The sequence below is a fragment of the Salarias fasciatus genome, chromosome 5 (assembly GCF_902148845.1).
Source record: "Salarias fasciatus chromosome 5, fSalaFa1.1, whole genome shotgun sequence".
In the NCBI taxonomy this organism is placed as follows: Eukaryota; Metazoa; Chordata; class Actinopteri; order Blenniiformes; family Blenniidae; genus Salarias; species Salarias fasciatus.
Window position 1 is genome coordinate 12486593 of NC_043749.1, and position 13540 is coordinate 12500132.

Here is a 13540-nt window from a genome sequence, read left to right on the forward strand (position 1 = left end):
TAACGTTTCCCTGGTTTCTGGCCTTGCAGTAAAAGCATGGCACCTCGCTCCAAGCAGACGTCTGCATGCACTCCGCACTTGAAGCGGCTGAATAGGAACATGACGCGGTTATTAGCCTGACAGTTGCCTTCTCTGTGCTGCACGAATACTAACCCTGTGTTTGTATCTGTTGGACCGCTGCGCTCACACTGCTCACTGCACCCAGCAGCTGGATCAGAACCAGCCTGAGAAGCTGTTGGAGGACCAAAAAAGGGTATGTACTGGTAAAAGCATTCCAACTAACAGCAAAAGCATTTGTAAACAGAAATACGGCATCTTTAAAGAAAAAAAATCGCCCTGATTTCTTCTTATGCTTCTGACCCCCCCACCCCTTTCTGCTTCAGGTTACACCCAACTAATCAGTCACAGCTATTGTTTAAGTGAAGCAAGGAAAACATACCGCTCTTTCTCCGGTGGTGTTTATGTAATGCAGTGACTCTACTGGGCTCAGGCATTTCTATAAAAGTGTCTGGCACCAATATTAGTGCTTCGGAGTAACAGTATCGATTGAAGTTCATCAATATATAATTATTCTCCTCAAGCAGAGAACATTACTTTGCAGGTTCATTGACTGTGTAGATATAAAATGAATGCACACATCGAGATGTCACTCGCTCTGCCACCTTGCTTGTTTCAGGAGGGATCAAGCTGCAGGAGAAATATTTGTTTTGTTTTTATAATGGTGGTGGTGGGGGGGGGTACTTCCAGATTCAATCATCGCTTTTGTAGCAAACCTTGAGGACGGTACGCTGCCCTCCGGTTTGAGCCAGCGCTGCTGTTGGCGCAGAGGAGAATCCGGTCGGGCTGCATTCATAATTCTATTGGGTGCCCTTGAGTGGAGGATGAGTCATCAGACACACAACACCATTTTAGAGGAAGAGAAAGGGAGGGAAGCTGATGAGAAAAAAAAAAAATTAACAATGATTTGGTTCAGATAATAAGAAACACGTCTAACAAATCCAGAGAAACTAAATAAAACCCGGGAAACTCTATATTATATAAATATTTAGGTTTTCAACTTGGCCTATAATCCAACTTGATGAAATCTAAAGTGTCAACATCCTCCCACTATCGTTTCTGAAAATCATTAACCAGTTTATTACCGCCAGGCTGGATGACATGACAGGAAGCCACAGTCTTTGTCTCATGACTCAGTAATCCAGAAAAAGGAAAATCTTTGGACTACAACTGATTCTACCCTGCTAACGCACACACTGCATACAGCTGATTAAACTCCTGCCAAAAAAAAAGGAGAGCGGCGTTCTTCACACCTCCTACATACACCAGCCGTGACCCCTGGAGGAAAACTATGGCAGCGGAGCTTACATAATGCCTCTGTCGTCTATCAGGGACCACCCACAGCTCACAGTGATTTGCACACACACACACACACACACACACACACACACACACACACACACACACACACACACACCCCTTTCTCTTTCATTTCCTTCACTTCATCCCATGGGAGGTCTGACAGGTAGCTATGGGCTGCGGTTGCCATAACAACAGCAAAGTCGTGCTGCTGCCAGCTCTACAGCGGATGAGTCACAGTGTGGGAGGGCTGGCCCCGGGTCCGTATAAGTGAAAACCAGGACCTCACATTGTCACTACGGAGGGTCGCCGCCGCCGAGATAACCATAACAAGGTCGGCCGTGGTGGGCGGTGAAAGGCGTAAACTTGGAGCTATAACTGAAGGTGCCGCTCGGAAATGATTCCATGAAATTTTGAGATTACATATCACGGTCGCCCGTAACACTACAACCACCTGATTAATATTATGTGAGTTCTGCTGCTGCCATATAAGGTGTTCGTTGCGCAGAGCTTTTAAATTCCTGTCATAGAGATGTGGTGCTTCCATGGAATAGGTTGATTTGTCCTGCACCTGCTGACAGCTTCCATTGCCACACGATTCATCACTAATGTTTCAGTGGCCCTTTTTGCCGGGTCTCCACATGGCAGACTTGACTGGTCTTTGGAAACAACTTATAATGGACAATGTAGGTTGTTTCCAAAACCTTTATTTAATCAAAACCATCATTTAGTTGCTCCAGTAGCCTGTCCGTTGGTTTTGAACTTCAAGCGCCAGTTCGTCCTTCCCACATGCACACCTGACCTTGGGCCGCCCTTGACCCTGTCAGTGCATTGAGAACATTCAGCAAGACCTGCGGTTATGGAGATGCTCTGACATCATCATGTGACTCCCTCAGATCTTCATACTGACGCATTTTTCACGGTTTCTAACACATCAACTTCGAGGCTCACTGGTTCCCCAATATGCTCCGTCCGCTAACAGGTGCCACAGTAAAGTGATGATCTGTGTTGTTCAGTTCAGCTGTCAGTGGTCATATTGTTGTGGCTGGTTAGCGTCTAATCACTTAGAAAAGTTAAGATGCTCTTGCAAGGTCTGGTTGGCGGGCTTCGTTTTCAGCGGCGGCGGCGGCGTGTTTCAGTGCGGAGAGCCAAAATGCACAATATATCAGTGAGGAAGCCTGCTACCTCGTTACACAATCTCTCAGCCCCTCACTGACATCACGTCATTACATCCTTTCTTCTTCTCTTGCAGGGCGAGGCGCTGAGACAGATTCTGGTGAACCGTTACTATGGCAACTTTCACCGGAGTAGTGGGCGGAGGGACAGCCTGACGTCATTCAGCAATGGCCCCCTCAGTCCAGTAGGACCAGGCAAGAACCAGTCAGGTGGGGGCACCGTGGCCACTGCTGCTTATGCAAGAGGCGCAGAAGTCTGTTTTTGTTTTGTTTCTCCTGCATTAATGTTTCAGTTAGCACCACTCGCCCATGACGATACAAATTTAAACACGTCTGTCTCCGTCGAGGTCTACCTCTGGGCTATTTGGGGCACAAGCAAAGCTTCCTGGGAGGCCCCCTCTGCAGGTCCTTACCACAGCTCATACAAGAAATATGAGTGTTGAATCATACCAGCAGAAACATTTTTTTGTATAAAGGAAAGTAATTTCTTTACTCTTGCTATCAGTCACTAAAGTAATAAAATCAACAGTTTCATGAAACATTGAAATACATTCCTTGTGTTTTCAGCCATATTCTCAAATTTACTTAGAAATCAAACGTTAATCCAATTGAAGCTCAGTTTATACTTTGTTCGCTTACAGTGAATTCGAGTGTTTTGTGCAGCTCTGACCTCCGATTATCTGACTGGACTCAGTCCCTCTTGTCCAAAAGATTGAGACATCGAGAACTGATTTGACAAATCATATAACTGTATTGCGTTTGTACAATGTCCCCAGTGCAATGCGAGGCCCTACACACCGTGTGTGTTTTGCATATAATTTGGGCTGATCCTGTCCCATGTTTCCATAAACCAGAAGCCAAAAACATATTCTGGAGTGACAGATGTTTTTCCTGCCAGCAATGGCTAGGGCTGCTATCAGAGGTCAAAGTCTTGATAAAGTTCCCCCTGTAGGTTAAATCTTTTCTGCCCCTGAAGTTGTACTACACAAACTATCTGTCGGTGTTATGTAAGGATGGGACTGCATCTGTCTGGCCCTGAGCAGTTTATCAGCCCCGGCTGCACCACAAGCTGCCCTTTGAGCATGCAAGGTGTTATCACGGCCTGATAATGTGCGCCATTGTGTTAAAATCCACAGCCAAAACACTGAAGCAATGCATCTCTTAGCAGTGTTTATCCTTCTATTGGAGATATTGTTTGGTATGTAACCTTTAGAAGACGAGCGATTTTCATCTGCATTGATATTATGGAGCTAACACTGTTTTCATGTTAATGGTATGAGTTTCGTGTGTGACATCTATGCAATCACCGAATATATTATTAGTGACAACTGTTCATGTTTTTGGTCAGAAAATATATGAAAACCCAATGAAGTGGTTGGAACTTATTGCATTTAAGGTATATCCTGAAAATGTGTCCCTTAACAAAAAAAACAACATGTATCTATCTGCGTGTCATTTCACACAAGTGAAAAAAGTGTTTCGTTATTGAACATGTGCACCTCTTGTTGACACAATGTAGTTATCTTCTATTGGCACCTTTCAGCTGCATTCTACTCAGGCCTTGGATCGTTCGGCCAAATTCTTGAGCGTGACAATGGTTTCACTGTATTCAGTGAGCCTTTTCCATCCAGGGAGCTGGAATGTGGTGCAATAGGACACTCACGTTAAGAGACCTCTGCTTTCAAGCCTGTATCCAGCGTGGAGTCAGTATGGACCAAAGTCTCGTTTCACCAGTGTCAATAGCAATGCGTGGGAATCTATTGTTGTCATTGACCTCATAACCAGAACCACGAGCGTCTACATTGCCGGAATGCCACTAATACCGTAACATGGGCGTGACGGCGTCATGGTTTCACGCTTGCTGTGGCAGCGCCGTTGTGATGAGCACCCCAGATGTTCGCACGGATCCACTTCTAAGTCAACACAAATGGAGGAGGGGGAAAAAATAATCCTGCATCCCAGTTCACCATCTTCCCCATGTGCACCAAGATGCTGGCAATGGTCCAGGCCACAGGAAGCGTACCCCCACCCTCTGTGATCCACTTTTTACTGTTGCTAGGTGACGGGCTGCTTCCTCCTGTGAAAACAGCCTTTGCACCTGTTGCAGAAACAAGAGCTCGTCTGATGAATCCATATGTAGCCTGGAGCCGCGGCCTCAGGGGAGACTTTGCACACAATGGATAACACGACTGTACAGCTGCGCACTGCGGGACTGTCGAAACAGTCAGTCGCGATCTGTTTAATCATGTCATTAAGGATCGCGCTTTCCCCTGATAATGAATGCAAAATGTATGGTTACAGGAAACATTGTGAACTATGGCTGATTGCTGTTTTATACGTTAAAAAATTATTTAACTTTACTTAGAAAGATTCCTACTCTCATGTATTACCTCCAAGATTACTCATAATATTTGTGTGCTTAATTCTTTAAAGCTAGATTATGCAGATCATAATGCATTTTATTTGCCTCAAGTCTTAAAAATGATGATTAAGTAATGATCATTAAATTAAACTGCAATGTTCATAAAGCAGCCAAAAATAAATTACAGTGAATATTATTTTTCGATTGATTTCATCATGCAATGCTTCTACAGGTCCTTTCAGATCCCAGCAGCTATTACTGTGTGGCTGCTGAGATCAAGCAGCATGTTTACGATCCTGTTTCTTTTTTCTTTTTTTAAACATACTATTTTTATTTATTTGTGTTTTGCTACGAACTCCATCAACATCATAGCTTTATCTCAACTGATTTTGACTAGTACACAACTACTGGCTTTTTTTTCCTGAATAATGATTAATTTTTGTGTGGGTCAGCTATAGACATCCTCATCGTCTACTGTTGCACTGTGGACAACAGAAATACCTGCAGTAAATGGAGAGGATGTCATAACACATCAAATATTAACCATCTACATATTTTTGAGTTGTATTACCTCCTCAAAGTTAATACGTCTCAAGCATACATGTATGGTTTTGATTCACAGTATTAAAATGCTCATCAGTTGAATCGTTTTTTAATTTTAAGTTTGCTGTCATATAATGGCAGGCTGGCTGAAGACAGGCTGAAACAGTGCTTATTAATGGTGTTCCTCGTGTTTCTCATTAGTTCTGTGGTCCTGTTCTCGTCTGGCAGCACTCGTAGGGCCCGGTGGACTGAGTCGTGGGGAAATGAGTCTGGCTGAAGTACAGTGCCATCTGGACAAAGAAGGAGCCTCGGACCTGGTTATCGATCTCATCATGAACACCACCAGTGACCGAGTCTTCCAGGAAAGCATCCTCTTGGCCATCGCCCTGCTGGAAGGCGGAAACACCACCATACAGGTCCATAGACTACAAAACACACATGGATGTGGATTTTTGTGCGTCAGCTGTCTGCTGCACTGTGGCTGATCTGCACCATGTTCTTTTAATTTTATGTTCACAAAAAACTCACCAGTTCCACATTGAGCCTATAGAAAATCCGATCCAGTATTGTCAGGGAAAATGCCCCACTGTGCCATGCTGGGAACTTTTCATTACTCGACAATCTACAGTATGTGGGTCAGTGTGCCATCATAGCTGCACATGTACATTACCAAAGCAGCTCTTTTCCCACTCATATCTCGTACTGGATCATTTATCTGGAGGAGCCAGCAGGCTGATACTGTTGTCAGCAGTTCATGGATCACTATTTTTTTTTTTTCTGTTGCAGTCAGATTGTTAATATTCATTCATCTTTAGGTAACATGAGATTTTATAAATGAATCTTATTCGCCTTTTTGATTCAACGCAGTGAATTCATATAAACCCTTATCGCTCCCTACCTGTCTTTTTTTTTATATATCTCTTTGTCTATGGCGCTGTCTGCTGATCTCTCCATCCGTCCATCTGTCTGTCTGTGCCTGGTTGTGTAAGCAAAAGGCTTGCATAATCAGATTAGAGCGAGGAAGCCACTGTGGTGGAGATAATGCTTTGCCTTCCCACGGCTGCTGCAGAGCTACGTCACGTGATCCGTCTGCGTTACATAACGCCTGTGTGAATGAACAATGAGGAATGTCTCAGCCTTCAAAACATTCCGGCATCGCTCCCTCTCGTTCTCTTGCCGGTTTAAAGTGGGTCATGCTGGGCCTCCGGAACTGGGGCAGTGGGGAGAGAGGGCGGAGGGACGAGAAAACACAGAGGGGATTGAGGAAAAAAACTGGAGCTCCTCTTACCCTTGCATTCTTAAGTTTTCCCTAGAAAAGGAGATTTCCTTGCAGGGAAATCTGCCCCGCAGAGCCAGAAATTGTGAAATAATACACTGAAAAATCGCTCTTACATGAGAGAATAATTTCCCCCAAATCATTAATTAGAAACAGTTTGTGAAGCCTGTGCTTTAAGCTTAGTGCCCCCTTTACAATTTGCATATTTTCACATCCATCTTGACATGGAGACATGGAGTCATCCTCGTCACAAACAGGTTTTGCCACTTCTGCTCTATATTCAAGTTTTGTTTTTTTTATTGGTCAGCCTCTTCAAGTGACACGTCAAGCTTAACACCTGTTCGGTCTTGAATATCTTGTTCTCACGTAACACAGTTAACTATTTACTCTTGGCCTACATAGTGCGCGAAAATAAACCGCGCAGAGTAACTTGAGTGAATGTTCACACACACGCACACACACACACTCCTTCCTCTGTTGTGTTGAAGTTGATACATTGATGGCGTTTGGAGGGCTTTCTGCACTCGATGGCACTTGATCACTCTTTATTTCTGTCGCATGCTGGCTTTCCTGACACAGCTGCGATATTTCTCTGACAGCTGTAAATATGTCGGAACAGGCCAACTCGTGGCACTTCGCTCGGCGGCCATCTGCTGCGCAACCACAGAGCATGATGTGCCGTTTCCCTCCAAAGCCCTTGTTTTGCAGGTGTGTGTTCAGCAGAGAGAGTGATGATGAGAAAAATGCTGTTGATTTTTTTTTTTTTTTTTTTTTTTAAGTATGATAGAGACAATGTGAATAAATGAAGACGAGACAAAGGAGGAGGATGAGGTCTTTGAGGGAGAGCAGAGCAGCGGCGCCATTTGGTTTTCATGTGGTGCTGCCTGACGTGAGAGGGAGGGCGAGAGGAAAAGGGAGCGCGAGTATAAATAGCTGTTACATAACATCCCTTTGTTGATGCCAAGTGGCGGAACGGAAGGAGAGGAGGGAGAGCGCTATGACCTTGTTTTTCAGCGCTGTCCGCCCCGCTCCTCTCCGTCTCATTCCACTCAGGGTTTGTCTCCATAGATACAGACACTCTGTGTTTACTCAACACTACAGGGAGCCCCTGAGATGCTCTACCTTCTTTTCAGTCTCCTCGCCATACTCCTCCGTTACTGTCACTCTGTTCCCACCTCGCCTTGACCACCATGTGTTGCTTCATCCATTTCACGTCATTTCCTCATCATGCCGCTCTCGTCCCTGCTTTTCGAGTGCTATCAAAACACAGATGGTGTCTTGCGATGCAACGGCGCAGACTTTGTGAACGAGAGTGTAAGGGCGGGCATCGAAACGCCAGCAGCGTGTTTTCTAAAGGTTTAGGGTTTCACTTCTGAAGAATCCATAAATTGAAAGTGTTGTGGTGGTGGTGGTGTTTTTTTCTTTTGTCTCTGTTGTGAAGTCGTCTCATTATGTTTTGGCGTCGAGCTTGTTTCGGTGACTCATTTCACGAAGCTCAGTTCTTCGAAACTGGCTGTAAATGTTTTTAAAACTGTTACATTTGAATCATTATTATTCATACATGTCCAATACTTAAACCTCCATTCAATATCTCCTGCAGCGAGCTATAGTTCCTCAGCTTATGCACATCAGCTCACCTGTTGGCAGGTCCTGTTCAGCCCCAGACTGAGTCCCGCGTGTCCAACCTGGGATGTCGTGGACATGAGTATCAAAGCATGATTGAAAGGATAGACTGTGGAAAGTGAATTTGATTACATAAGGATGAAGTTGGCAGTCTCGGAGTTTGGAGAAAGCGCTGTATTGCGGGGCTTGTGTGACATGTGGGTGTGTCTTCTCAAAATTGGCATGTGCCTCCTCCGCCAGAGACAGCTGACCTAGTTTTCTAAGTGTAAAAGTCAGTGGGCGTATTAGCGTATGCGCTCTCCAGCCTGTGTGTACTTGTACTGTACGTGTGTGTGTGTGTGTGTGTTATGTAATGGTGAGAGGAGAGGAGATTGCGAGCGCTCGCTCCTCTGTGTGTGTGTTTGCTCAGATCTGATCAATGTCTGCTGTCCTGGCCCGGTGCCTCCTGCTTCACCCTCTGTACCCTGCCTCCCTCACCCCTGCTCACCCTCCCCCTGCGGGCTTCAGGTCAGGCGGGCTGATAGAGAACAGGGTTACATGAGCAGAGACAGACAGGCATGACCATTACTGCCCCCCACCCCCCGACACACACACACTCTTTCCTCCTCAGGCGTGCCGTGAGTTGTGAGCGGGCTGCCAGTGGTGCAACTAATCCTCCTCTCTGCACTCTCCGCTCTGTCATCAAGTTGTTTATTGCTGGATGGCCTTGCTTGGCAGCGGCCCGGTCCCTTCCCCTCCCGAATGGCGCTATCTCCTCATCCCTGAGCGTTGGCAGAGTGCGTACGTGCAGGCTGGCTGCTGCTCAGTGGTGGAGGGCCGGGGTGGGGCTGAAGACTCTGGAATCTGCCTGGGGCCACAAGCACATAGTTATGTCATTGTTTCTTTGGAAGAGATCTGAGAGTCCGTTCGCTCTGCTTTGTGCTGCGTTAAGTTAATAAGTTCCCTCTCCTCTCTTGTTTGGTGTTTCTTTTGCTCGCTGTAGTTTCTAATTCTGAATGAAAACGTTCAGCAGTGTGCTGAACGTTAACTTCTAAAGCGTGCAAAGTCAGACGGTGTCCTGGGAGGAGAAGAGACGAGACTTGTTTTGTCCCTTTTGCTTAACTTTTCCATGTGACTATCATTTATTTGTTTCCTCCAGTAGCCCAGTTTTGCATTAACCTGGAAAGACAGATGGTTATGTAACAAACTTTCAGAACTGGCCTAGATTCTGCCTGATAACATTCCCGCCCTCCCCTCTTCTTGCTCTTGTTTCCCCTCTCTCAATCAACATTTTTTTTTCTTCTTCCTCACTGATATCCCACACTGGTATCTGTCTGATGCCTCCAGTTTTTATCCGTACCCACTCTCTGCCGTCTCCATCTCTCTATCTGTGTAAGTAGGCCAGGCTTCTCCCTCTCGTGTCGTTTTTCACCCCGTTAGTGTGGCGAGGCTGCTCCTGCTGGTTGAAGCCTTTCCATAGTCTGCAGAAGTAACAGTTCTTACATAATCAAAACAACAGCCCTGTGGGTTGGGACACGGTGTATACATTGCGCTCGCAGGCTCGAATGTGCTCTAATTATGCGTGACCCCATTCCGCAGCGATAACTGCGGCGTTTAAACCCTCCCAGCACCTTAATTCCAGACTCGTTTTTCTGCTGTTATATAATGTTTTGGGAAGGTCTCCTCAGGATCTTTTTGAGATATATACCAAGGGATCCAGACTATGAGACAATGATCCAGACTAATGATACTTTTTGATTATTTTATTGTTTTTTTTTTTTAATAAAAACTCCAAAATCTTTTTTTAAAATTGGGCTCCAGGAAGGGAAATAAATAAACTAGCAACAGGCTCATGGGCAGCCATGTCTCATTCGTGCACATAGGGGTTGGAGCCTGTGGATTCCTTTCCTGTAGCAGTAATAACTTGTTTCAATCCAGGAATAGGAGGTTTTCTTTCCTTTCAGAGACATGCTTGGAAGGTTAGCTGGTGACTTTAAAATGACATTTGGTGTTTTTTTGTGGGTGGGTTGATGAGCTTCATCCTTCCATCAAAAATTGCATAACATTGTATATCTCCTGCAGTTTGAATGGAAGAGAGTGTGATTGAAGCAATTTGACAATTATCAAATTAATTGTGGAAATTCGTGCTACATTTTTTTTACACCATTGCATCTTTTATTACGTCTAACAGCTGTGAGTAAATTAATATAAGACTTTATTTCCATGTCTAAAGTGTACCACGGCATGACTTTGGACAGAAAACGGAGTCACTTATATAGAGAATTAATCTGTCCTGTCTCGGGTGCACAGCGCTCGTTCTTTTGCCGTCTGACAGAAGACAAGAAATCAGAAAAGTTCTTCAGAGTCTTTTATGACCGCATGAAGTCGGCCCAGCTGGAGATCAAAGCCACCGTGACGGTTAATACAAGTGACCTGGGAAACAGGAAGCGAGATGACGACAGCCAGGACAAAGATGTCCCAGCACGCAAAAAAGGTCAGAGGTCACTTATACAGTATGAGCAACAAAAAGGGGAAATCTGAATTAGCTGCTTATCTTCATTTGTACTCAGAATAGAAAAAGATACATAAACTGATGAGGGTAGAAGCTGTGATTACACTATGATGTGTTTTGTGTTCTCGTTTCTGTAGCAAGAGACTCGGCGGTGGTGATGACAGAGGATGTGAAAGAACAGCTATTAGAGGCCTCGTCCGCCACCAAGAAAGCCTTCAACTCTTACCGGCGTGAAGCCGACCCGGAGGATCACTTCACCTCAGCGGACGGCCAGCCCAGCTCTGGAGACAAGAACCAGGATGAGGGAGAGATGAGCTTTGTGATTGTGATCATGCAGCCTATCCTCCGCTTCCTCCAGCTCCTCTGTGAGAATCACAACCGTGACCTTCAGGTGGGCCGATCGAAGAAACAGATGCTGCTTTTATGATGCCTTTCAGAGTGGATCGCACTGCAGTACTGGTTTTGACATCTTGTGTGTGGATCCTTTTGTTTTCCACTGAAACCTTCAGACAACCTTAAATGTCAGTCTTTTGGTTTCATTACTCAAGAGACCCACCACGAGTGTCATTATTTTTTATGTGCGATCAGATTTAGCTTTTTAATTTTATGATATTGACCTGTTTGTATAGCATGTCTATTTACAGCAATAGAAAAGCTGCCCATTATCTGCTTTATTAATTAAAACTTAGGTAAGATCCTTGTGCTTTTTTTTTCCCACTGCGCGTTATGAAAGGTTTATTTGTCACTTGACTTCTCAGCTTTTACAGAGGAAAAAAAAAAGCATAGTAGAAACCATAAGTAAAACAAAGTGTTTTATGTTATTGAACTAATTAATTTGCTTTTATTCATGTGGATGTCCATGTAAACAAAGAAGTCATGAAGGAATAAAATATTTTTTTCTGATTACAAGAGGCTTTAATGAAGAGGTTTAGACGAGGTCACTGTTCACCACAAAAGCTCCGTAAATGCTTGCGTGACAGTAGACTTCTTGTTGTGTAAAAGGCGTGAGTGTACTTTACATACAGAGTTCTTTATGTGACAGGAAGATCCGAAAACTGATCATTTGTGATGCAAACTAGACGATTTACCGCTCACCTGCATGGAAATCGTCTTCGCTGCTTCGGTGTCCTCCTGATTCCGACCTACTTACCTCCTTTCTCTTTTCTTTTCTTTTCTTTTCTTTTTCTTTTTCCTCATCGAATTACTCAGAATTTTCTCCGTTGTCAAAACAATAAGAACAACTACAACCTTGTGTGCGAGACGCTGCAGTTCCTGGACTGCATCTGTGGGAGCACCACAGGAGGCCTGGGTCTGCTGGGACTCTACATCAATGAGAAAAACGTTGCTCTCATCAACCAGACTCTGGAGAGTCTAACAGAGTACTGTCAAGGCCCCTGCCATGAAAACCAGGTACAAAAGCATCTGCATGAAAAAGAAGAGTTCAGACTTAATGAGTCTTTTTTTAATCTCAGTTTATTTGTCATCCGTTTTCCAGAACTGCATCGCCACGCATGAGTCCAACGGCATCGATATCATTATTGCACTGATTCTCAATGACATCAACCCACTTGGGAAGAAGCGGATGGACCTCGTGTTGGAGCTCAAGGTGGGTTGACCGGGGGAGTAGAAGTCAAAAGAAGAGTGCCGGATGGCTTTTTGCTAAAAAACTGGAGAATTGCCTTAACTTCTTGCGTCAAAAGAGAAAATCTGCCTCAGTGATATTCCATCCTGCTGTGAAAGGAAACCAGCAGACTTTAAGCGTAACAGCAGGACATTCATTCAGTAAGCTTTCGTGCATACCGGCCAAGAAAAATAGCAGCGGAGAGCTTTCTCCCGGAGCACCACGGATGTGTGTTTGACTTGGATGAAGAAACTTATGCAGGATAGGAACTTTCTCAGGACTGCACTCTTCTGTTTTTTTAACTTTAGAACAACGCATCCAAGCTGTTGCTTGCCATCATGGAGAGCCGCCACGACAGTGAAAATGCTGAGAGGATCCTGTATAACATGAGACCTAAGGAGCTGGTGAGAGACTGGTGTAATACGCCGATCAGCCAGAACAGTATGACCACTGTCTGCTGAAGTGATGCCATGCCATCATGTAACGGCTGATCAGCGTGTTTTAACACATTCCACACAGCACATGTTCAGCCTCAGGTCTTCTTAATATCGTAAATTAATGATAAGTTATAATGTTCAGAAGAACTGTAAAGGTGTGTCTGCCGATGTGCGTTTCTGTGCAGGTGGAGGTGATAAAGAAGGCATATCTGCAGGGAGAAGTGGAGTTTGAGGACACGAAAGAGGAAGAAGATAACGAAGAAGAGGAGGAACATGATGCTGCCTCACCCAGAAACGTTGGACACAACATCTACATTTTAGCTCATCAGGTCCTCTTTTTATTACCACAATCTGTTTTTTAATATTCACATGTTGATTGCTGAGCTGCACGAGGCACGTTGTGAAATATTTTTTTTCACAATTTCTCAAATGTGATGTTTTTGTGCCAAACTGCCTTGTTGGCTGTGGGTTCCTGCAGTTGGCGCGTCACAATAAGGAGCTGTCCATGATGCTGAAGCCTGGCGGGGCCAGCGGGGAGGGAGACGAGGCCTTGGAGTTTTACGCCAAACACACCGCTCAGATCGAGGTTATGATATACAGATTTAGTTGCAGAACGTTCACCTTAACAAAATAAACTGTCACTGTACATTTGTACA

At 44.7% G+C, this 13540-nt stretch overlaps 1 protein-coding gene across 6 annotated transcripts in view; it reads left to right on the plus strand.

Annotated features, from left to right (window-relative positions):
* LOC115387885 (inositol 1,4,5-trisphosphate receptor type 1) overlaps positions 1-13540 on the plus strand; it is a 61275-nt gene that overhangs the window by 33169 nt on the left and 14566 nt on the right. For 3 of the 6 annotated variants that reach the window (XM_030090772.1, XM_030090770.1, XM_030090774.1), the window contains 10 exons: positions 206-253; positions 2609-2741; positions 5665-5852; positions 10625-10808; positions 10964-11217; positions 12036-12236; positions 12322-12432; positions 12756-12851; positions 13070-13213; positions 13363-13470. In XM_030090772.1, coding sequence (XP_029946632.1) covers positions 206-253; positions 2609-2741; positions 5665-5852; positions 10625-10808; positions 10964-11217; positions 12036-12236; positions 12322-12432; positions 12756-12851; positions 13070-13213; positions 13363-13470 — 1467 coding nt within the window. The remainder of the gene's footprint in view (positions 1-205; positions 254-2608; positions 2742-5664; positions 5853-10624; positions 10809-10963; positions 11218-12035; positions 12237-12321; positions 12433-12755; positions 12852-13069; positions 13214-13362; positions 13471-13540) is intronic. The other 3 variants (XM_030090773.1, XM_030090775.1, XM_030090771.1) reach the window with 2 other exon arrangements.